Source organism: Chroicocephalus ridibundus, chromosome 18 (genome assembly GCF_963924245.1).
Source record: "Chroicocephalus ridibundus chromosome 18, bChrRid1.1, whole genome shotgun sequence".
Taxonomy (NCBI): Eukaryota; Metazoa; Chordata; class Aves; order Charadriiformes; family Laridae; genus Chroicocephalus; species Chroicocephalus ridibundus.
Genome location: NC_086301.1, coordinates 2,725,275 through 2,750,488, shown reverse-complemented (window position 1 = coordinate 2,750,488; position 25,214 = coordinate 2,725,275). Strand labels below are relative to the sequence as shown.

The following is a 25,214-nucleotide window of genomic DNA, read 5'->3' as shown; positions in this document are numbered from 1 at the left end:
GTCCTCGTTTGACCCCACGGTGATGTTTTAAGGGGTTCACTTGACCCCAAGTGACCCCTCGTGTCCTCATTTGACCCCTCGTGTCCTCATTTGACCCCCACATGGATGTTTTGTGGGTTCATTTGACCTCAAGTGACCCCTCGTGTCCTCATTTGACCCCCAGAGTGATGTCTTTGAGCGTTCACTTGGCCTCAGATAACTTCTATGTCCTTGTTTGACCCCCAACTGAATAATAATCACGTAATCTAATTACTCGATTCTATTAGAATATGTTCACTCTTATCATTAGACTTCTTAGTATAAACTGTATATAACTCTTTCCTGCCCTCTGTTAGTGTCCGTTACATGAACTGGAATGGAGCAGCTAATTGTGGTAGTAGTGCAATAGCTCAAGGCAGTGGCAGTCTGGAAGAGTCACAGGTGAGTTACTGACCATCTCCGACTCGGGCGCCCTGACCAAAATGACTGAGACAGGCTTGAGCAGGATATTCTTTATCCAGGACTCACAGAACCAACACAACATAGACGGTATGCTACAACAAAGGAAATTTTATTTAAAAATAAAACTTTGTTTTGTTTTCTTTTTACTGACACAGGTGAATGAAATCCCAAACAAAGAAGCTCTTAGTGGGCAGCATATAAGAATGGAAACAATTAATAAATAACATTAGTATAACCTCTAAACATTAACAATGCATCTGCAAACAAAATGAGGACTTTAAACCAAGTGAACCTTAAAGCTCAGCTACTCTCTGTAGGAATATTTACCTTCTGTTTTTCCTTATTCTTTACAGATCTGAAAGGATTAAATACTGCTATTATATTTTTATATTAATGACACTATTATACTTTTTAAAATATTTTGTGAAAATCTCAACATTTTTAACACTGATATTATACAAATTGGTATTTGTCATTCAAGAGAAAGAACAACTGTTCCTCCCCCACTGGGAATTTCAAAAAAGATTTCTACTAGGAACTTTAAAAATAAGTGTCCTTATTCCTCACTGATATTTAAAGTGGCACCTTTAAGAAAGTGCCCTGGGAGTTGCATTCTTTCTTGCTCAACTGAAAAACCGTTTACAGTAATGACCCTGCCTCAGGATTAGCTACAGTAATGTAATCAGTCTAGTGCAGGAAGCAACATGCTGTACTCCGAGCCTGTCCAGCTCCCCCAGGATAAGGGCTCAGTGAAGGACAGGCAGAAAAGCTGTTTGTAGTGACAGCAAGTCCACTGGTTCCCAGCAGAGACACTGCATGCCTCAAGCTGCAGCACTTGCGGAGACAGACAAGGCAGCAGACAAGATTTACCACACCCCTGGCAGGATATGTCTCATTGCAGATTCCCACGCAGCTACAGTGGCATTGGACACACTAAGTCAGGCGGAAACCCTGTTCAGAACAGATGATACTTGCCTGCTTTCCACAGCTACCTGCTGCTTGCCGTGCAGAGACATATACTGGACCCACACAGTTTGTGCTCAGGTCTTACTGTACAAAGTGTTTTCTGCTTGCTTTGTGTCCGAGGTTGAGAGGCAGGGAGAAAACAAGCATTTTTTATGAGCAGAACTCATATTTTGTTATGAGCAAAACCAATCCTGTCCTACAATTCTACTGTCTCCACACCATGCTTAGTATAGCACCAGTCCAGACAAGTCACTGTTAGTAACAGGTAAAGTGGGAAACCTCCACAGTTGAAATGCTACAAAACAGTGTCATAGTAGAAGTGACAATTGCCCATCTTTCTTGCCCTTCTTTTCACCCCTTTCAAAGCAGTCTCATGCTCAAAGGCAAATTTACAGCTTGTCTAATTTGGGCTCTTCATTTCCACAGAGGGACGGATACTCAGATCCAGCCTAGCGATGCAGCATTCCCTTAAGAAAGGCACTAGACCTTTAGGGTTTTTTTGTTTTTTTTTTTTAAAGTAGCGTCATTAAGTTAACTTCTTCAGAATAAAGATCAAGGAGGTGATGGAAAAAAAGAGAAATCAATCTTAGGCTTACCTTTCTGAAAGGACAAGAAGAAAAATACAGTGTACAGTGCCTGGATTGACTTCACAGAGCACAGCCACGAGCCATGGTCAGGACTCTGCTGCACTTCAGTGGTGCTAGCAAACGCTTACATTTCTAAGGAAAAAAGCCAAGACTTAAATTTCGTAAATCAGTTTGAGACATAAACAGTGCACAGAAAGGACACATGCAGAAAAATTAGTGATACGTGCCACAAAGATTGCTCTCTCTAATCTCTAATACCTGGAACAATACCCATAGGACCCAAAGACAGGCCACTAATAGCTCTGCAAGGCATGATTTAATTTAACATTACAACAAGCCTGTAATAAAGGGCTTGTATGGGACAGGGCATCACTACTCTGATCACGCACACTGCGCAAGACAAGAGTTAAGGCTTTCTAGTTGGCTGGACTTGGCTCTTACGCAGCCTTGGCAGCAGCACCTCCCTCTGTGTGAACCAGTCACACGCCACACTTGGACACACTTGCACTGAGTTTATACAGCAAGTCAGAAATGAAGTAGCTCCATACTCAACACAGTTAGCGGCAGCACTGGAGAGAATATGAAAAAGAGGGAAATAAAACCGTACTGCTACCTTACCAAAGGGCTTACCTGGTTCTCCAGGACAAAGCCAGGAAACTACTCTCATACGCCAGGACTGGTTGCTCAGGCTCACAAGTGTAATGGAGATCCACTGAGAGAACAACCAGAGCTGTCCCCTGTCCCTGTCTCAGCAGCACCAGTGCTGGGCTTGCTTCTCTAGAAGCTCCCACAGACACACTGACCAAGGCTGCCATGCATATTTGGCAGAGCACTTCACATAGCAAGGATTCATGACACCGCTGACTGTTGCACGTGAGGGCAGAGGAACAAGAACAGCTCTTCCCCAAGTGCGGTATACGCTGACATCACCTTCTCTGCAGCTCAGCACCTTCTGCAAGGCCAGGAGTCTGGCCTTGCTGTGCCCAACCTCTCTCTGCACCACTGCAGAGCACCGTACCCACTGACATAAATCTCATCACTGTGATGCATTTCCAATTTTCAACCCTGGCCTCAAAATAGCAACAGTGGTGATGGCCTGTAAGTGTTGCAGGAGATCTCCTTACGGTTTCAGGGAACGTTTTCTTTACGATAGAAAGATGGGGAGTAAAGAGAGACAGTTTATGCTTTTAAACTGTCTGGAACCCACTGCATCAATTTATAAAGCTGTAGATCTAGAGAGAAATTTATACCCTACATAAAACAATCATTTTATGCTTAGTTCCCTTTGCTAATACTTGTTAAGTCCTCTCCGCCAACTGTAAGTTGTTTCTTTGAGATCTGGGCCCAGCTACTAGATATCCTTTAAAAGGCTAAAATGCATCCAACTGCCATAATCGCTCCAACCAAATTTCAAGTTGCAACCCTTTGCCTAGTGACTACTGCTGCCCTTAGAGAGATGCAAATAAGGCTAGACATGCTTCAAAAGGCTAATAGCCTCTCAGTGCACACAGAGCACTTGTTTGTCAGGCTTTGATCTGTGTATCCCTAACTTGATTTAAATCCTCTCAAAAGGAACCACACACTTCTCTCACATTAAGTATATATGAACAGAGTTAAGTAGCTGAGTATGCAAGTCAGGTTTTTTCAAAGTAACAGCTCAGTACTGACTTTTAAAGCCATGTGATCGTTTTACAAATACAGAAGTTTCCCAGATCTGTTTTAACACAAACTCTGGCAATACCTTAGAGTAATGGAAATGGAAAGAAGAGCCCCCATGTTGTTTGGATAGCCATGCAGAGAACTGCTGCATTTCTTTTACTGCAAAGCAGGTAACATACCAACAAATACATCAGCTGCATCTACCAGTTCCACAAAACAGCCTGGCACAAAGACAGTTGGCTCCTGCAAAAGCTCTCTGAAGGAGATGATGGAATGTGTGTGAAGGCCACTAGTCTGCAACAGCCACCATGCAATTAAGATAAATAAAACATCATATTTACCAGGTGCAACATTCCTAGAGAAAGAGCACATAGGAGTGTCCAGTGACGGCTGCTCAAGCCCAGCAAGGCTACAACCAAGTTTGAGCACTGAAGCACAAAATGCTCAAGGCTATAAAAAGGAGAAGCAGCAGCCAGTTCTTTGCTCTCAGTCAAATTCTTCCCACCCTCTTCCACCCCTCAAAAACACGCAAAACTTTCAGCAAATCTAGCTGCCTGGAATCCGGTGCTGCCAGTGCTGCCGGCAAGAGGACACATATGAGAGAATTCAAACTCCCAGCACTGCCAAGATAAAATGCCTGACAGAAACTAGTCACGCTACCTCCAGGCAAAAAGGGAGGACTTGAATCATAAGTAATAAATGCTATTATTACAGGCAAAAGGGAAATGCCATGGCAAACAGGAAGCAATCGAAAGATTCTTCCAAGGTCTCCTATTTATTCCCAGCAGAAAGTGACCTCCCAGCTGCTCTAAAAAGCGTGAGCCAGACACACAGCAGCGAACAGATCCAAACCTAGTACCATGAACCACAGGACACACCACACCGACCTCGAGACTTCGTTTCTCAGAGCGTTCACTTAGAATTCACAGCACAAAACACTCCCCCCAGCCTCCAGGGTATCAGCTCGGGGATCCCTTGTTGCGATACCCTTCTCTACCAACACCCTGGAAATAAATCTGTTCTCTCAAACAAGAGGTAGGGGTAAAGGACTCCAAGACATACACTATAAAACACCATTCTGCTCCACTTCATTCCACTGCTTTGAAATCTGGAACCACAAAAACCTGATAACTGATTCTCTTAAGAGGCAAGACTGAACTCAGCACGAAGTCTCTAAAGGAACCCCCTTCCCCTTTGGTGCGTAGCTGGGCTACGGCTGCCCAGGCAGTTGGTCCACAGAAGTTGTAGGCGTGGAGGTAATGTGCTATGTGGCCACATGCGCAGGGGAGGAAATGGAAACAAACTCGCGGAGAATATTCTTGGCCATTTCAATATTGTTATGCGCAATGACCAGTGCTTTCTGAATGTCCTGATATGAGTAGCCTTGGCTCATTAGATTCTCGATCTCACTGGAGAGTTGCAGTGACGCACTGGTCCCACTGCTGGCTCCACCTGCTTGGCAGCTCCCTGCTTTCCGCTCAGAATTTATTCTCCGTGGTAGCGGCTTCGGCGGCCTTTCTGGAACTTGAGAGCCATCTGAAAAACCTGGAAGGAGAAACAAATGCATCACATCAAAAAAGGACATGTGATTCTTGCTTGGAACAAAGTGGGAATGACATTAGACTGATAAATGGCACTTCAAAAACACGCCACTGAAAGCTATGCCACTTTCTCCAACCAGCCTATCCTCCCACACAACAGTACAGATTAGCTCAGCTTCCCCTCTCATGTGCAAAAATTGCTCTGGAGATTTTTTTTAATTAGAAGGCCACATAAAGCTCATTTATTAAGATAAGACCATGTAAATAAAAAAAAAAAAAAGCAGGGATGGATGTGTGTGTGTGAGCAGAGCTCAGGTATCAGCCTTAGTATAAGAAGCAGAGACCTACTGGGAAAAAATGACACAGAGAATATGCAACTTTACCAAACATCCCATTTCCTTCTAGAATCAGACAGCAACCCCCAGTTTAACTGTCCAGATGCTGAGCTCTCCTCACAGAACTGTGGTCTGCATTGCAGCGTGCTGAGGGAGTGTATGCACATAACCAGATCCATCAGTTACAATTCATCCACCACAATCGTTCCAGCAACTGAATTACGTTCTCTGAAGGGTCTGCTCCTCTTCCTCTGCCAGCCCATCAGCAGGCCAGAGCCACGCGCCAAGAGCTCCTGCTGACGCTCACCCTACCTAACGGCTGGCAGCTATGGCAAATCAGTAAGCTCAGCCTGTTCTGCCTCTCCTCTTAGTCATTCGTATGTGTTACTCGGCAGTAGCCACATCATGCACTATTCCTGGGGAGAAAAAAAGAATAGCCAATAGACCAAACACGACACCAAACATTCCAACACATTGCTTAATGTCTTAATCCAACATCTGATCATTTTTGAGTTCTAACCTCCTGTATCATTGCAGAAAGCATTTTTTCCTACTTTGAAAATAACAAGAAACTTTTCTGCAAGAATATTTGACATCACCTTAAAGAAAATTTTATTTGTCTTTGGAGAAACTCCTCAAGGAACTCAAGAGAAGAGTTTTCAAGCAGTAGAACTGGTGTATAACAGACAAATCCATAAGACTAAGAATGTCCAAACAATCCCTTTTTAAGAGTGGGCATTGCAGTCCTCATCAGAAAAGAAGCAGTCACTGCGGAGTCTGTTTGAAAAACTCATACCAAAAGCACTAAGATAGAGAAGGCTCTTCAGGAAACAAATTCATTGAAGCTTCCTCACCAACCACAATGCAGTTCAACTCCCTAATCTTCAAAGTACAAGCTTCTTACACACAAAAAGCTTTTTGTACATTTGAGCAAAAGGACTAGCCACTTCTCTCCCCCAAATTGTCTTTTGAAATAGCTGTTTCAGCTTGAACTGGATCAAATCTCAGAGTCCATGGGGTCAATTTGAAAGGGCAACTATTAGCACAGCTTTTTTGGTAAATGATTAAGAAGCTAAACTGAAGGGCACAACACATGAGAACATAAATCTGCAAAAAGGCTAGTCAGGCTTGCTTAACACCAGGCTTCAGCAGTAGCCAGTACCCAGTGTTTCAGATAACCACATGTGCTTCCCAGAGCAGTAACAATCAGCATTTCCACAGCGTTTTTCATTAGCAGATCTCCTAACACTACAAAGCAGGACAACAGCACTCTTGTTTCAGGGCTGTAGAAACAAAGAATCGTCAATGATTAAGCTCAGTACTTCATAGAGGAGGAGGATGTGAACCCTTTCTTATCCCTGTCAGCCACATTCTACAGATGCAATGACAGACTTAAGAAGTGAGGCAGGGAGCAGGGAGGAGTGGCAAAAGCTAATAAACTTCTCTTCACTAGTAAACTCTTCTGTGTGCTGTACAAGGGCAAGCTCAGGGAAGAGGAAGTGTTGAAGCAGGTGAACAGAAGACTCACTGGGCTAAGTAGTCCTGGCTACAGGAGGCTCTACCTCCCATCCACCTCCAGAAGAAACAAAAAACTCACTCCTCTTACTTGGCAAATTGCCAGGGTGTTCAGACACTGAAATCCCCCAACAAGAGGAGCTTCACCATTTCCCTTAGAGAGGACGCTGGGAGTTGCAGGGATAGCATTATTCAGAAAGGTTCTTGGAGAGTCAAAGCTCTGATTTTTCCCTCAGAGAATGCGCCTTGCAGCCAGAAGGACAAGATGTCCTCTACTCCCCAGGGACAAAAAGCTGACCTTGCTGAGTGACTAGGTCCCTGCTCAAAGGAACTGACAGCATCAAACAGTACACTCGTGCCATCTGCTGGCAACAACCGCACCCGAAACCCGAGCCAGATGAGCTGTGCAAGGTCAGCCATGTCATCTTTTACTTGGAACAGTGAAAAGCAGTAATGTTCTGAAGTTCGGCTTCAGGCTCTTGTACACTCTAGTACAAAAGGTATGCCATGCCCTGTAGGAAACACTGGCTTAAGGAATATCCTTTAAGCTGAGGAAAGGTTTTCCTAACCGTGATTTAAATGTGATTTGCTAGCTCAGTGATTAAATGACCAATGCAGCGCATTCAAGTTGTGAATCAAACTGAACACCTAAAAACCAGTGGAATTCTGCCTTGTAAACATGACTTCACAGCTTACATAAAAAATCTCAAGTTAGTGACAGAAATTTCAAACATGCATAGCAAGCCATCAGTACCCACTTCAACATGAAGAGTACAGGTGTTGTCTAACCTGTTACAGGGTCATTTTCCAAAGACATTCGGCTGAAGGCAGGTGTGGCATTGGAGATATCAGACAGTGTGCGACGAGCAATAGCAACTGGTAGCGGTGGTTTGGGGATATCATAGCCATCTTCTTCATTTTCTGACTCTTCGGGGCCATTGCTGGCAGCAGCTGCTGCCAGATCCCCTTCATCTAGAATAAGAGACACATGCTGAGCTCTGGGACTGACCACAGCCTCTGTCTCCCAAGGCAGACCCTGTAGTCCACAAACACTGACAGGACACAGAACTAAGGTTTTGCTGCCAAAACCCCACATTCAATGGATGCTCTTTCCAGAAGGTAGTGTTGGATTAAAAATATAAATGATAGATGTGGGCCGACAACTGATGCCCAGAAAAAAAAAACCTTCAAGACAGCAATTTTTTTAACAACTGTTGAGTATTTTTACAGTGCATTCCAACTAGGCTTCTCAAAAACATCCCCACATGCAGTCTGCAGTACACAGACCCAGATGTTTCTACATACATCCTAGCTATTTTAACAGCAAATGCAAGTAACATTTAATTTAGCCTAAATGCTGTTCCAACTGGGACTGGGACCAATTCATTGTACCTCAGTTTCTCGGTTGTTTTTTTTTTAGTACACCCACTCACCAGAAGTGTTGACAGCCTCGAAAGCAGATGCTGCTGCTTGGGAGTGAATGTTGTACATTGCTTCATACATACAGCCATCCGTCTGCTGGTCGCAGTCTAAAACTCTGAGGGAGAGAAGACATATGTCACTTCAGACAAGTGACAGTGGTCAACCACCAACACTTAGTCTCTGTGAGATTCTGTACAGATCCCTGCTTCAAAGTGAAATCACTGATGTTCTGTGAAAGAATATTTGTTCCAGAAAATACTCTAGTAATGTCTATTGCAATACAGCATATCAGCTTAAAAGAGTTTGATTGATACCACCAGAACACAACCTTTTAATAGACTTTTGAATTTCAGTTGCTGCTGCTCTCAAAAGGTTAATGGCAGAAAAGAGCGCGGAATTGTTATCTGACTCCTTTAATACTGTATAAAGATTCTGCGAAAGAGCAGAGGTCGTATTTCATTTACAGTTAGTTATGTTAGTCTTGGTCTGGTGAATATCACTTGGGGAAATTCAGTAAACTGAGCATGCAAAATCTCCACCCTAGTGAACAAATATGCTTTCCCGGAGCTGTGAGGAGGAAGCACAGCACATACAAACAGAATCTCACCGTAAACTCTGAGTCATTTCCAAAGGCATTTTCATCTCCGTTTTTTGTACAGCAGGACCTGGAGGCACTACAGGCAGAGAGGATGGTGACATGTATTCTGTGTCTTCATCGCTTTCAGACTGTTCCCCAGGAGGCAGTTTTGGTACAGGCAGCGGTCTGGAGGCAGAAGAAATAAGATGTAAACATCAAAAAAACATTTATGCCAAATCTAATTAATATTAGAGTGGCCTTTAAAATCCACAGCAGAAGTAACAAGCAGTCATCTTATAGTGATTCTCTCTAAAGAAATAACCTGGCTTTCAGGATTCTCAGCAGACTAGCTGCAAGGTCACACTGGCACGAGGTCATTATGCAAAAGGAAGTTGACAATATCATGTACATTATACATCACCTACTTCACATAAAGACTGACTCAGAAGTGAATTCATAAAAGAGCTAATGACAACAGTAGGCTGTTTCCTATTGCCACAGCCAAGGATAACTACCAGCACTATCCACAGATCTTCAGGATGCTGATTTCATCTACTTTCACCAGACTGTGTATTTTGAATCTGTCAGAGATTGAAACTAAGGCTGACAGAGTTGTGTCAAATTCTGTCCTTGGCACCAACATAAAAACAGCCCTACAATTATCATTCTGTAAGTTATAAAATAGCACCTTTGCTAGAAAACAACAGACCTGGCAGCTAAGGAGTAGATCGCATTGGCAGATGAGGAGGGTTTAATTTTGGGGTGTTCAGGCTCTGAGGTTGTTGTTGGACCACTGTTCAAGCTCTGAAAGAAAAAATTCCAAACCAGGAATCAGAAACACCAGTGTAGTTGCAAAGCTGTCATTCTACAGCACCTTAGAAATCCAGTAGTTCTGTGACAGTTTTCCCTCAGTGAGGGCACAAGCAGGGTTTTTCTCCTGTAGCCAACTGCTTGTTTACACAAAAACTGGAGGAACTTCATATCTTTTGAGATTCCAATGGCTTTGGCAAATTCAGCTGAAAGAGGCCAAAAGGCCAAAATCGAGGACAAGAGGAAAGGGATGCAGACAAGCACACACATACAGAGACAGAATGACAACTGTGCAAGCATCATTTTCTTAGACAATCTGGCTAAAAATGTACTTGCTTTCAGTTTTAGAAAGCTAGAGGTTTTAAAAGGAAAAATTAGGGGAATGGAATCAAAGAAAGCAGAACTGCCCGGGATTTCTTTAAGAGAACAATATGTTGGACTACAAAGTGACACACCATGACATTGGTAATAGTAACAGATCCAAATTTAACACAGATTTTACTGTTTCAAACTAATCATAGCTACTGTGTGCAGGTTTTATGGGACTGAAAACTGAGAAGAGTAAATTACACTTTTTCAGTATACCAGCTCCAATACAAAACATTTTCAGTTTTTCAAAATTGAAAGGTCAACAGTGATCATGAAATTGTGGCTCGTGACTGCTCAAACAGGGATTTCAGCCTTGCCCCCAAGAGGCACAAAAGCACTTCCCAAAGAAGTCCTCCCATTATTCTCCCTTGCTGGGCATTCATCAGTTCCTTTCAATCTCTCCCTTGGCACAAAATTGCCCCGTTCAGGTGTACACTATGAGAAGAGGGCACCTTGGAAGACTTAATTCCTCACAGATTACCTTCACCTCCAATAAGCCTACTCACCACTGGGTTGTCCAGACTGAGCGTGCTCCCAAGCCGATGGCTGTCAGCCCTGGAGTCCATCTGAGAGGGCAAGGAAAAGGGAAGCGAGTGCCTGTTTGACAGTTCTCTCCCAGCCCAAGGGTCACCAGGGCTGAGAGCTACAGATGGGGCTTTTGGAATCGGCCTGGATGGCCACAGATCCGCCTGACGGTTGGAGGGCACAGGGGGTGGTTTGTCTCTCGAAGGACAGTCTCCTGGCGTGCAGGGCAGGGGACGTCTCTGAGGTCGACCTTCAGTCCCAATGGAATGTGGCCTATCGGGAGGTGGTGGAGGTGGGAGATCTCTGAGCGTGGGTGGGATTGGCAAAGGTTTATCTTTGTGAAGAGTACCAGGTGCAGCCTGGAAAGCAGAAGAATGCAAAATATTGTTAAACAAACTAGTCTAGCCACAAAACATAAAAAGGAGGGAGGCAGGTGGCAGAAAGGTGAGTTTTGGCTTTTATCTATTTTTACAAGAAATTATCTCAAAGGATGTGGAGATAACTCTCCACGTCTCCACAAGTTAACCCTCCAGAGACACCTTCTCTACAGGCTTGAAGAGTTAACACAGTAACTACGTGCAGCTACAGCTAGGCCCAAAACATCCCTGATTATTTTTCTTGAAGGAAGAAAAAAGGTTACAGCAGCATTAGATTGGATTCCCAACAAAGGATACCCATAATTTAGAAGAAAGATTCAATTGTGGGTTATTTATATAAGTTAACATTCATCAGTCAGCAATGAATATTCACCAAATTGGATATTTCCTTCTGCCTGACCTTTCAAGCATAATTTCATACTTAAGAGCTGCCATATCTCAACAGTCAATGACCAAATGCCACCAAGATCACACTGCTGCCTTCAGCTAGTCAATCAGAAAACCAGTTACTCTCTCTCAGTCACACACATTTCATTCCTTCCTTAGTTTTCAATCTCAAAAAATGCTCAATGGAAAAATTTGTGAAGAAAAGTTGGGACAGGAATATGACACCTTCCCACACCCAGCTTGCTAGCTAGAACAAAACACAAGCCCACAAATGCGCCTCCAAAGGGCATAGGCAACAGTGGCTGAGACTGAAAATCAATGAAGATACTGGTAATAACAATAACTTGGTAGTTAACAGGAGGCCACCCGCCACCCTAAGTGAGCAAGCACTTCAGCTTAAGACCAGCTTCTTTCTAGCAACTGCATGGACGACTGTGAAGAAAAGACAGGGCTTTTAAACAGCAAAAAGGGACTGTGTACCATGGATTCCAGAAGGATGCATTTACTTTCAGGACAGACTAGGCTCTCATGGGGAATGGAAGGAAAGTGGCTTAACAGGACTACAGAAAAGGAAGAAGTCATCTCGTGTGAAAGTGCTTAGGGACGTCATAGAGAACATTAGCGTTCACCAGAATGCTCGTCTTTCCACTTGCCCCACCAAAATCATAGTTGAAACAGTGCGTTTGACCTTTGAAGTGGTCCCAGGACTGGAAGCCCCAGGTGGATTGGACACTCGCTGCTGCAAAAGATCCAGTCGCGGTGGCACGGGAGGAAGGGTGGCCTGTGGAGCTACTGAGAATGGAGAAGGAGGACGCTCAACCTGAAAAAGAAAACAATGGGAAAATCAACAAATGACAAAACCCAGCAGAAGTCCTTTTCTCTAGAGAAGCTTTCAAGCACTGTGAGTTCTACTAGCTTCAATATCGCTATTGGTAACAAATTACTACGTTAGTAACAACCATACACCAGTAAATGAGGGCACTTTCACAGCACAACAGCATTTGACTTGCATCAAGCCTTGAAGATCACCAATGGGGTTAGCTGTGGCATACAACTAAAAATGCACACTTAGCAATGGCACAATAAAAGACAAGCTGTTTTGCTAGAGCAACAAACCTGCCTTACTGGGCAGGAGCAAGCTTCTTTTCTTTTCGACACAAGAGGGCATATCTGCTGCAAAACCGACTGATCACTGCAGGCACCACTGCGCAAACTACCTTGACTACAGTATCATGGCTGTTGCAGCAATCACTAGTGCGCACCAAACCCTCCATTTTTGTCCCTGGAAAGTTGTTTGTCCACCTAACAAATCAGACCAGTGCCTGTTCTTCTCTTTTTCATAAAGTTTATTTTACAAGCAAGGCTAGTGCTTTCTAACTTTGAAAAGCTTTACACAGGTCTGAACTCACTAATGCCAAAGAGTACTAGCCTACTGCAAACCTCCCCAGGATGTCACACAGAGGAAACTGCTTTGCTTCTCCAAGCTATGTGTACGAAAACTACCTCCAGGAAAACGGTTTACTATTTAGTACGCTACTTCACAGAGGGAAAACCAAAGAGAAATATGACCACAGGTAAACCAGTGTAGAGGATTCTTCCTGATCAGAAAAGGCAGCTTATTTTAGTAAATTCAACTATTAAAAATTAGCCAAATCCAAATCCACTTCCCTATGCAGTAAGACAATGCTAAGTGCAGATGTGCAAGAGCAGCAATGAGCTTTTAGAAAAAAACAGGCAAGGAGCTATAAAGAATGCCTGTCTTGTAAACATCTCCTGGCAGGAAATACCACTAATGGCAGAGAGTTATCACACCTTTATTATACAAATTTATCAGACACCGTATAAGAAGATGACGGTCGAACTGACTTCCTCAGCATAATAGCCTGCCCTCTACCCAGTTAGTCATCAGGACCTTTGGAAGACTGTATACATCACTGGGGAAGATGGATGAATTTTTGCTGATATGAGTGAACTATGGCTAATAAATCAAAAGCAGCGTTGCTAAGCACACAGAGAAATGTTATAAACTTAGACCTTACGTTCCAATAGGTCAAGCCAGACTTTTCACCCTCCAAGGACTCTCTCAAGACAACCCACAAAAGATCAAAGATTTCGAAGTGTGATCACCATTGCTTAATAGAACTGACAGTGTAAACTGAACAGGCAAAAGTGAACGTAAATCCCCGTTTTCCATAGTGAGTGATTCTTTCCTGTTATAAGGCCTGACAACCCTCACACGCACAAATCACTAAGACCACAGAAAACGGATGGAGAACATGCAGTCTTTGTACATACTGCCACATCTACTAGCACACGCTCTAGTGACCTTACTTTGGTACCAGCGAGCTCTTTCATCATGAAGAGGGAATCATCAGCTCTGTCATCATCATCATCGTCATAATTGGGTGATGGAGTTCCTTCTGCCCCTTGCCGTGATAATCCTCCTCCTCCTCTGGGGTCAAATGGGTCTACTACAATTGGCTCCGTGCCTTTGATTTCACAGCGGCAAAAAGGACAACCCTGGCCTTCTGATTCCTTCAGGGAAGAGAAGAGATACGTTACAACAGCCACTATGATACAGAAATGAAACACACAGGTAATATACAAAGACACAAAGGCAAACTCTGCTACAATTATGGGGAGTATTTTCCCTCTGAAGTACAAAACCAGCCTTTTAGCAAGTCCTCACACTTCTTGCCTATTCCTAGATTAAGAGATTAGGCAGCTAACCAGTTTCTCCCTGAGCTGGTGAAGCTGGCACTGATATTACTGAACTATGAGCTTATGTCCTCAGTTATGCTATATCATCTCCATACCTGAAGGAAACTGAACAGTTTTGAGGAGAGAATGTACTGCTTCTGTAAAAAAGCAACTAGCTTCACTCAGAGAGATGAACAAGAGGTAATGTTTCACCTGCCATGCAGTGAGACAGGACGTGCACATCAGGTGGCCGCATGGTTCAATCTTCACATCCTTGTCGTTTTCAGCACATATTTTACACAGCTGAAATGTGGAGCCCATTTCGCAATACAATTCATATTGTTCCTTGGGGAAAGACAGACAGACATGGTTGATACTGTAAAATAACAATCATGAAAAGTCATAGCTACAAGAAACCCAACACAAGATTCACAGGACAAAAAATTTCCAAACATAAGAACACATTGCAAAGGAGAAAAGAAGTCTGCAAAGACTTCACTATAATTTATGTATTAGATACATCTGTCAAGCTCTGAAAAAAAGTGGGCTTCAAGTTATCCTAGATTTTTGTTTAGGTGTCCCAAGAACAGTCTAGGAAAGCAGGGCTCAAGATATGCTGGATGGCACAAAAGAATGAGTATCTGGCAGAACATTTTGAAAAAAAATCTTGAAATCTGTCAGCTCAGGTAAAGCTTTACCTAACCTTTGCAATTCCCTCTACCCATTCCTACCATTCAAAGATTTCTGTAACTCCTGTAAAATACAATACATCAGCCTTAAAAACAAGCCTTGGGGATACCAAGTATGACAGAATTGTATAAACAGCTAAGGAGGCTAGAAATTAGGAAGAAAGCAAGCAAGTTTGATGAGATAGAATGCTTTGCTCACCTGGGTAACTTTAATGTGGTCCTGAGGTGTGGGCTCACACAGGCCAGTCAAGTCAGGATTCTGATTCCGGCCATCAGGAAATAAATAACTGTAAGCAGTCGCGGGGAAAAAAAAAAGATATCTGTTTATATCTATTCATATACAGATGTACACAAACACACACACAAGGTTCTTTGGGGGATGGTGGAGGAAAGAAAGAATGAGGCTGAAGAAGGGTGGGAATTCAAGGTATTTAAATTCAAAAGAAGTTTTTGAAGAATCTTCCTATTGGACAAAACCTAAACATGTCATTCTTAAAAATAAAAAGAAGCTTGTCTTCCTTCCTGGCGGCAATTTTTATTTTAAACAGGATGTCATACGTGGTCCTGGATTACTACTTTTAAAGCATCCTATAGTGAAACTGTAATATCCAGAGTAAGAAAACTGATGCCATAATATCACTTGCAGTGGCTCAAATTAAGGACTCGACTGGAAAAGAATCTATGACAAGGGAAACACTGACGCACACTTATCGTCTGCTATTGCAAAGGACAGTACGGCTCTCCAGTGCAAAAGATAGCTCTCTGAGTATTCTCGAGGTCCAAAACAGTTCAGTATATGAATTTTTCCACTGACATCAATGGCACTATTCACATAATTGAACGGTTTTGCTGAATCAAGGTCTAAATAAAAAGGAAGAGCTGAGACATGTCCAAAAGGGGCTCAGTGATGTCAATAGTGATTCTTTGAACTCTACAACATGCTGGCTCTCCTGGGAAGCAGATAATGTGTGATGAACTCAGAGGGTACGTTTTACCATTCAACCGACTTTGAGACCTCACCTCAGGATTAAGAATTCTAAAACAAACTCACAGTGAAAGTGGGCAAAAGGGCAAAAAAACTTAATTTTTATAAAGTTACTTACAAGCCTTCCCTGAAGCCATCAATCAGTGCTTGAAAAAGAGGTTTGTTGTGGGGGATTGTCTGAAGAATGTTCCCATCTGCAGTGACATAGCCGATGGCCCACTGACCGAGTCGTGTACAACTCAATCGGAAAATATAACTAAAAACACACAAAGGAAAAGAAACTTCAGTTTGGACTGTAACAGACAGAAAAGATTAAACGTCAAGCAGGCAGTCTTTGTCTGGCTATCTTAACACAGCAAACAAAAACTAGTAGGAATAACTTGATGATTTATACTGGCTTTCCTCAATTTACCCCCGGGCAGATCAAAGGAGAATTTACAATCTGATACAAAGTGAGAAAAGCATCCAAGCACTGGCCTCCAGGTGAAATTAAACCCAGAATCCGGAGCAAGAAAAGTTAAAATCATTTGTTTCAAATTAACCTTAAAAAAATCAACAAAACCAACAAACAGACTACACAAGGTTTCCATTTTTAAAATCAGCACAGAACTAACAGTACAATAGCAACCTCCAGAAATTGACACTTGGTCCTTCCTGCATAAAGAGAAACCCATTAGCCATGTTGTATTGGGCCAAATTCTACCCAGGACATTAGGTAACCCAAAACTGCTCAGGTCCACAACCCCTGCAGAAGCATGTGTCGCCCTCAACACCCTCTGAAGTCCACCCAGTCTGCAACATTACCTTGCAGCCTACTCTGCCTACCGTGCTGCTTTCTGCCAGCACAAATGCTGGCCAGCTGCCTTGTCTGTCTGAAGTTTACTTCAAACATACACACTGCTTCTGGGGGCTGCAATCCCCTCAGCTCTCCTGGTTTTATGCATGTACACCAGAAAGTTAAGGGACCTATAGATACATTCCCTTATTCACGGTCCTAAACAGCCCACTGTTTAGGCTCACTCTGGCAGTGTCTGCCTCTGTGTTCTGCTCATGCCTGAGGGAGCTGTTGTGACAATTGTGGGGGTGGGCAGGAGGTAAGCCACCACATGGAGGATAATTTCCAAATACAGGGCAAGCTAGACTTTTTGCACAGTTTAAACTTCTGAGGAAGGAGGACAAAGATAAAATAAACCAAATCTCCTCAGTCAGTGCAGTACAGTAATCAGCAACGTTAGCAAGAACGATCAAAAAAGCCACTGCTGCCAAGCACTAACCTGCCAGGTTTGTGAATGAATTTCTGAAGCCGGGCTTTCACCTCATCATATGTTAGGAATGCCATATAACCAGGATGAGTCACCGCTAGGCTATTCCAGTTCCTGAGCAAAGAGGACCATGGCTAGAGAAACAACAAAGAAATATATTAACCAAGCACTTCTATGAGATATCACACATACAAATATTCCTTAATCAAAGGGATCAGTTCCTGAGTAAAGACACAGGTCTCTTATCCCACCACAAATCCAGTAGAGGAACTAAAACCTACATTCTCATGCAGGAGCCTTAGCATTTGAGTTTCTCTCTTGTCGATGATAAAAACATCACCTAAGACAGACCTTAATCAAAACTCCTTTAATAAATACCAAGGGAGAAGTCACTAAGGTCACAAAAAGACAGCTCAAGAATAGCTACCAATTTGTGCTGCTTCTGCAGAGAAAATGACTCATTCCTAAAACAGGGATAAAGACAGGAGATTAAAAAGATTACGCACAGGACCAGAAACCACAACTAGTCTGATCTCTAACGCTGACTTCCTATATAGCCTCAGGAAAGCGACCTCCCCTCTCTGTCTCAGTTTCACTGTATGTAAGATGCTTGTGACTATTCCTTAACCACCTAACCTCACTTGGGTGTGGCAAAGATTACTGGCTAGTCTAATATTTGAATAAATAAACCAGCACATACATGCTAAATATTCCTGAAAATGATGCATAAAAAGTCATAACAACCATTTGAAAGCTCTCAATCCTGAGAAGGTCTCGAGTGTCTAAATCGCAGCCAATTTTTCCAAATTTCTCAGCTTGTCTAAAAGAAGATATTAGCTCTCCCTAAGAACTTTGCATCTCTTGGAAATCGCAGCAACTCTTAACTTGCCCTTTATGTACTATGGTTGGAAAAAGTACTGAATGAGATCAGCTACATTGCAACACCGAACATGGGAATTTTTCATCTAGACATATCTTAATTACAACCCACCCTATCACATGGGAAAAGGCAAGTCAGAGCCAAAGAAGTAAGTGTTTGTTCTTGTAAATACCCAATTGCACCATCAGAAGCTGTGTTTTTGAGTTTAGCACTATTAAGGACTGTGGGTTAGAATTTTACCTACTGTTAATATCACTTCAGTAATATAGATATTTCTTGTGCACAGAACACAGACATGTCCACAACATCCTGGCTGTGTCAGGATGTTCAGGATGTTCCCAGCCACATTAGCTAGGAAGCCCAAATTTCCATGCTTGTGTTCCATCCTTAACACCCACCCCCTGGAAAATAAATCTGACAAGAAAGTAAAGGACAAGGAAAGACAGACTGATAAACTAAGCTTCACATTTCCTGCCTTCCAGAAGTTGTGTCAGAACTTCAGTCTAAAAGTGACCTTTGAAAGGAAAAAATTGATTCATGGGAGGATACTGAATGTGCCTTACAGTTGCAGTATATATTTAGACAGTTTTTTCTTCTACGACCAGAAGTATCACACACTTTCACTACAATATAGGGTCCTAAGTATTACTAGAACTGTTTAGGGGATGAAGGGCAAGATGATCAAATCTCTTACAGCATAAATAATGCCATTCTAGTGCGTAAAATATAGTTTGTCCTGGGAAAAGTGTCTAACCTGAAGCACAGAGACACATTTCAGTTGATTCACATTCTTCAATTCTTACCTGAAAAAGTCGTGTGAAGATATCAAATTCAAATACTGAAATGTAGTCATTGCACGTCAAGTCAATCGTTGACTTCAGGGCCATGGCCTCCAGCCCTGAACTGATGGGATGCACTTCATGCAAGGCCTGACGGAAGCTTTTCCAAGGAACAATAGTCCTGGGGAAAACCAAGTCATCTGTAAATGTGATATGTCTCAAGACCACCACCGCATACATGCCTTACACATTTTTTTGTGAGTATGCATTTCATGATACGGGAAGAGAAGAAAATCAAACTTAGCCACAGGCTAATACTATTATATATATACTACAATACTATGCAAGCACAGGATTTCTTGGTGCTGCAGGAAATTAGCAGCCAAATGAACTTCAGACAATCTTCTCTGCATATGCAAAATTTTGGCATCTGAAGTCCAGTTCCGCTGTCTCCTTTCTCTTTTTCTGCAGTCCAATCATGTCAATGCTTGTATGTACTCTGGGCTGTATACAACACCATCATTTGATAAGAATTTCGTAATGTTGCAGCTGGCAGAGGAGGAGTTAACAGTAAATCTTTTAGTAGAGGTCTAGATAGTTTAAAAAAATAATACAGAAAGAACAAGTCTAGCTTTAGACAACTGTGTCATTCATGAGTAAATATATTATTACTTTTTGTTCTGACAGCTACTAATTACATTCTTTACGTGAAGTATCTTAGTTTCCTTAGTTAGAAAGCAGTACCCAATTCCATTAACTTTAATCATCAAACATTGCTCTATAGTTCATTTAGTTAGTGTTTTATTACATACAAAAGTTAAAATGACTTTTCAACAATCTGCACGCAAACATACATTGCACTTTGCTTTCTCCTTCATTCTATCTTAACAAAGCCATTATGCAAACCGACAAAAGTTCAGAGATGCCAGAAGAAAGGTGACTAAGTGATTGGAAAGACTAATTGAAGGGAAGATTAAAAGAATTTAATATAATGGCTTAGCTAAAGGACAACTAATATTAGGGGCATAGTAACCTTTGTAAGAAGAAAGCAGATTACTTTGCATAGTTCATGGAGCTTATTACAAGTTAAGGAATTAAATTAAGGAGAGGAAAATTTAAGCTGAATAATCGAGGGAAACTCTGTGACAGTACAAGAGTCTCCTAGGAAAAATGGGGAAAGACCCATCACTTGACACATTTAAAACAAGACAGGACAAAGAACTGGGAAATATAATGTAGGAATAATCCTGTATCTCACACCCGACAGTGGACCAAATGACTAGTAGGTCTCTCTCATCATTCATTTTAACCTGACAAAGACCTTTCTGAACTGCAAAAAGAATTTTTAAAAATACACAGTGCTGTGTGCAATGTTTTCCTACATCTCTATTTTTAAGCAGTTTGAAACTTACTTTTCACCAAAAGCCTTTCTCCAAAATTCTGCAGCATCTGCCTTGGTGATCCGGAATGTGTCTCCCTGGAAAAGGCCGCTTGGGAAAATACCTTTGAGCTCTGCCAGCATATGGCTGAATATCAGGGATAACTTTGTCAGGTTACGCCTACAAAGGACCGCAAAAACAAACATTTATTTTAAAAAAGACAGATGTGGCTTAGCACTCTGAACAAAACAGAAACAGTATCTACTGCAATTCAAGAAGTATCCCAGCCTAGAAAACTCCTCTTATTTGGGACCACCTTTCAAGTCTTTACCCGGCATTCAGACCACATCCATCACATGGTACTTATCAGCAAGGCCTGTGTCTGTCAAGACATTTTCCACAATGACTAACTTTGCATAACCTCTTTGAGGTGGGCAGGTTACTTCCAAGGCAAACTGCCCCAAGGAAACACATTTACAGAAAATATCCAAACCCAATATTCAGACCTTACTTATGAAGTAACAGCATAATCGGAGCCACAACATCATCAGACTCCTTTGCTCTTGCATCTGAAAATTCCTTATGAGAGCGCATTAAAGTACTACTGCCTTGGATCATGTAAGCTGAATGTCTTTCCAAGTTTCCAGAGGGTCCCAACACAGTATATTTGCTCAGAGAACATCCAACCAATAATCACAGGCCCAGATCACAAGGTAAGGTCAAAACACCTGCAGAGTTTTTCTAAAACGTTAATAAATTACATAGGGTCAGGGCGCTCAACCATATTGTGTTGAGTAATTATCCAATTTGAATTACCAATTGGTACCCCAAGTCTGTTCTCTGCCTGATGACATTCATGTGTCATCAGTGTTCTAGTCCATCAGGGTACGCCCTTTCCTAAACTGAAGAGGGAAAGTGGGAGAAGATGAGAAGAGATATTCTCTGCTTTGTATTTAGTCAATGTGCAAAGCATTTCCAGAAATAGATGTCAGGAGGACTACCGCCTAGCAGAGAGGACACAGCATCACTGGAAGCATTTTGGGTTACATGCTTCGCAAGAAACTAGCATTGGATTGGCACCACACTGGCAACAAACTGCAGCCCAGGACTGCTTCTTCCCTCCATGTAGTCTTAGAGACTACATTAAGGAAGTAAGCTCTATGTTGTAACTGTGCTATGCAGAAATAGAGCTAGCTTGGGTACCTTAAAGCATTACTGCCTGTAGCAGTACAGGAATACCAAAATAACAGTCTTCCTACTTAGGAGTCAAACAATAGCACTATTACACACTAGAGAGGTCATCTTCCTACTTGTAGATGGAAAAAAAATACCTATTCACCAATGGCACCTCTTTCTCTCATTCCTTTATCCAAATAAAGGATGACACTCTTCTCCTCGGCTCCATTACATTCTCCAGATGCTAGGAAAATGGAGTTCCTGAACACAGACAGGGGTATTTCTAGGCCAGAGGCTTTTTTTCACCCCTACGTCACATGCTTGAAGATAAAAGAAGGAACTAGTATCACATGGGAAAGGATAACTTCTAAGATATGTCCAAGAGACCGGAGCTGGTCAGGAGACTGCATCAACCACCAAGGCACTGCTCAGACACTGAGCAACAAGTTATTTTGCAGACTGCAAAATACTGAATCATTTAGAGAGGGGCTAGAAGCATCCCCAGTCACACAGTATTTTCTTAATGCCTTGTTTCCCAAGCTCTCTCAATAAGTATACTACTACTGTAGCGTGCCATCTCCCTGAAGACAGTTGTGCTTGGCAGCAAACTATGCTCCCCCCAGGTTTCAGCCTTTCACCAATTTCTAGTATTCTGGTTGGATTGGTTCCAATTTACTTTATCTTGGTCATTTTTCAGATACCACTTGCTTCAGACATGCTATTCCTAGTTGAAGTACTTATCCTGGTAATCTGCCTGATTGCAGAACTGACCTCCAGCTAAAGGAGATAGGTAACTGCCTCCAACGTTTCTGAAAAAAATTCCCTGGACATTTGGGCTTAGGTCTTCTAGCTCCATATCATACTTTCAGAGAGTCTAAACTCAATTGGACATGACCTACTTTGCTTGACATACATCCTACCATTTACTCAGTGAACCCTTTCTCCATGCTTATATGATACAGTCGAGGCAGACCAGAAGATAACAGGACTCAAAACTATAAGTCTTCTTTGACAGTAGTTCTCCTCTCTTATTTGTTCAACTACATTTTAATTAGCAACAAAAGCTGCTCAGAGTGTTTATAGAAGGTGCCAGCTTTACAGCAAGAGATGCTGCTTTTTGCAATTTCATACATGTCTAATAACAACAGGTGCTCAAGATTAATGTAAGTAAAACCACGCAGGTGCTGGATGTGTTACACATCCAAACTGTTTGTATTTTAAAGCAGCTATACAATGTGGTTGGTTGATTCTATGAACACAAACTGAAAAGCTTTATTGTTCACTACTCTCTGTCAGTTAACTGACCTCCACAGAGGGAGGCTGTCAGAAAGTCCGCTTGCCTTACTACTGTATCACAATTTCCAGTCACCTTGCTTTTGCACTTCTGTTAAACCTTTGAAGCGCTACTGCAATTTCTCACCTTCTGCTTTTAGGAAGAATGTCTTAAAAACCCACAAAACTGTACAGGATCCTGCACGTAGGAAAAACTAGGCTGTAGCAGAACAGCAGAGTAATGGCTTCCTATGTGATCACAATCACATTTATGAAGATCAGTGGCTCAGGACCTAGCTGTATGGATATACAAAGAAGCTGCAGCAGTACAAAACCAGGCTGTTACCTTACCAGTAGTATCTGTTTGTGCATCTCCCTACCCTGGTGTAATGTATAAGTAATTCAAAGTTGTGTATTCCCCTTTTCCAGTAGCAGATAAGCAACGTTGAGTTTACCAGGAGGAGGCTCAGATTCCGAGGCACAGCCACAGAGATGATTTAACTGTAAACTCACACCCCAGCTCCCTCACTCCTGAGGGCAGGTTCCCACCATGTCCCTGCAATGCCTTTGGCTGACAAACACTAGAAAAAATGCAAATCAGAGGTTCTAGCTGCAGAGCTTGTTCCCGAAGCTGTCTTCTGTCCATAAAATCACAGAATAGATGAGAGTTTATGGCAGTGCAAGGAAAATAAGCAAACACCACACTATTATGAATCATTTAATCCATCTGCAACTCAAGCAAAAAAGAGGTGCTATTTGTTTTTACTGAGTTCATAAAAATGGAGGCTGGAGCAAAACCTGCTAATTACTTTGTTACACTAACACGGAAGTAATTGGTAAGAATTAAATTCTGAATCCTTTCCTTAAAGGGTTAGTATGCAGAATTCATGTGCAATCTGACCCTCAAACAAGAAGCTAAGTGATCAAGCACAGAGTTTAAACACAGCAACAGTTAACACTGCAAGAAGTCAAGATGTATTTCTGCGTCCAGTTGCATACCACTTCTGCCTAAGAGCCTTCTCCCTTAGCTGCGTTACAGGAAGTGCTTGCACGCAGCTGAGCGCATCATTTCAGCAAGAGAAGTAAGAACTTCCACAGGCATAAGGATGGATAAACAAATGATTTTTTTTTTTTTTCCTTCTTTACACACACACTGAGGGACTCTTTACAAAGAAGTTCCTAATACCTGAACATTTTCCATTCTTAAGGTCATCATATTTTACAAATATTCAGATGTATCTTAGATAAATAACAGGAAAAACACAGGAAGTAAACATAAAAAGCAAATTACAGAACATTTTATGTTAGTAACTAGCTTTTACATACAGCAACTAGTTACCCATCCTGTGCTAAAAGGACAATCATTTTTTTTTCAAGAGTGCACTCCTTTATTTTAACAAGCCAAGTTACACATCTGTAAATTAATACAGATCAAATAAATGCTTGCAATTACAGTGAACATTTTTTATTGGACTATCAAAGTTCAGTGATTAAGACTGTATTTTATTTTTAGTAACATCAGCAACTGTCCTCAGCTCCATTGTTTCAACTAAACGGAAGCAAGAGTTCTTCCAGAAAAAAAGGTAATATTTTCAAAGACGACTTAAATGACTTAGACCAGAGATTCCCAAACATTTTTGGTCACAGACCTCCATCAATCTTCCATGTTTCTTTTAGACCACGATGGCCCTCTTTCAAACTTTTAGCTAAACACCAGAGGTATGCCAACCGCAGTTTGGGAATCACTGACTTAAACACCTAAAGCCCACTGACAGTCAGTGGCATGTAAACGTCTGTCATATAAGCACTTTTGAAAGTGTCACCCAGGGACCGCAGGCCACATCAGTTGGCTCTCCTCACCGTTTGCAACTGAGCTGAAGGCAACACCTGTACCAGCTTCAAACGAAAAACTACAGCATGTTTCTGTTGAGAGACAGAGCAACAGCTACAGTTTATGTAGAATTTCATATTCCTGCAAATGTTTTCACACAAACATAGAGACTATTCAGTTTATTATTGTTAGATAGTGAATCAAACACATACATAAAAAGTGAAAGCTTAGAAAGCCAAATATTCTTCCACCCTATAGAGTAACCAAATATTTTACTAAGAAATATCTGCAGCTCTAGCATGGAGGCATTATTCCTTCTGCACACACAATGTTAACAGAGAACTGTTTCTTTAACAACCCAGAAACATCACCAGAGCCTGTTCAGCTTCTGTACTGAAGAAGTACATACTCTCTGTAATTCTGTACATACTCTCCTGTAAAATTGCACTACCTTGTCACTGACAGGGCTCTAAAGATGCAGGTCTTGAGCAACCATTTTGGGGAACAAAGGCCAGCATGAAGCAAGACTGTTTCTTCAGTTACCCAGTGTCCCCTAAGGCTGGGCTGGGCCTGCCGGCAGCTCTGCAGGCTGAACAGGCATGTTTCTTCGTCCTCCCTCCTCCGTGCCCCCTCCGCTGTGGTTGTGCTACTTCCTTCCTGCTTCATGACTGTTTTTGCTCCACACATCTTAGCGGAAGTCAGAAGGTCGAGCAGGCACTTCCATTTGCACCATAGCTCCCGCTGAAGCCC

General features: G+C 42.1%; 1 protein-coding gene across 1 annotated transcript in view; it reads right to left on the bottom strand.

Annotated features, from left to right (window-relative positions):
* Positions 1 to 547: 547 nt before the first annotated feature.
* The window catches only part of CBL (Cbl proto-oncogene), a 44,425-nt gene continuing 19,758 nt past the window's right edge, over positions 548 to 25,214 (bottom strand). The window contains exons 3-16 of the mRNA XM_063355243.1: positions 20,219 to 20,365; positions 18,831 to 18,987; positions 17,160 to 17,281; positions 16,004 to 16,141; positions 15,100 to 15,187; positions 14,425 to 14,556; positions 13,843 to 14,046; positions 12,200 to 12,331; positions 10,729 to 11,106; positions 9,753 to 9,847; positions 9,074 to 9,229; positions 8,478 to 8,581; positions 7,834 to 8,016; positions 548 to 5,198 (exon numbers count right to left, since the gene is read on the bottom strand). Of these exons, the coding sequence (XP_063211313.1) occupies positions 4,918 to 5,198; positions 7,834 to 8,016; positions 8,478 to 8,581; positions 9,074 to 9,229; positions 9,753 to 9,847; positions 10,729 to 11,106; positions 12,200 to 12,331; positions 13,843 to 14,046; positions 14,425 to 14,556; positions 15,100 to 15,187; positions 16,004 to 16,141; positions 17,160 to 17,281; positions 18,831 to 18,987; positions 20,219 to 20,365 (2,317 nt within the window). The 3' untranslated portion in view covers positions 548 to 4,917. The remainder of the gene's footprint in view (positions 5,199 to 7,833; positions 8,017 to 8,477; positions 8,582 to 9,073; positions 9,230 to 9,752; positions 9,848 to 10,728; positions 11,107 to 12,199; positions 12,332 to 13,842; positions 14,047 to 14,424; positions 14,557 to 15,099; positions 15,188 to 16,003; positions 16,142 to 17,159; positions 17,282 to 18,830; positions 18,988 to 20,218; positions 20,366 to 25,214) is intronic.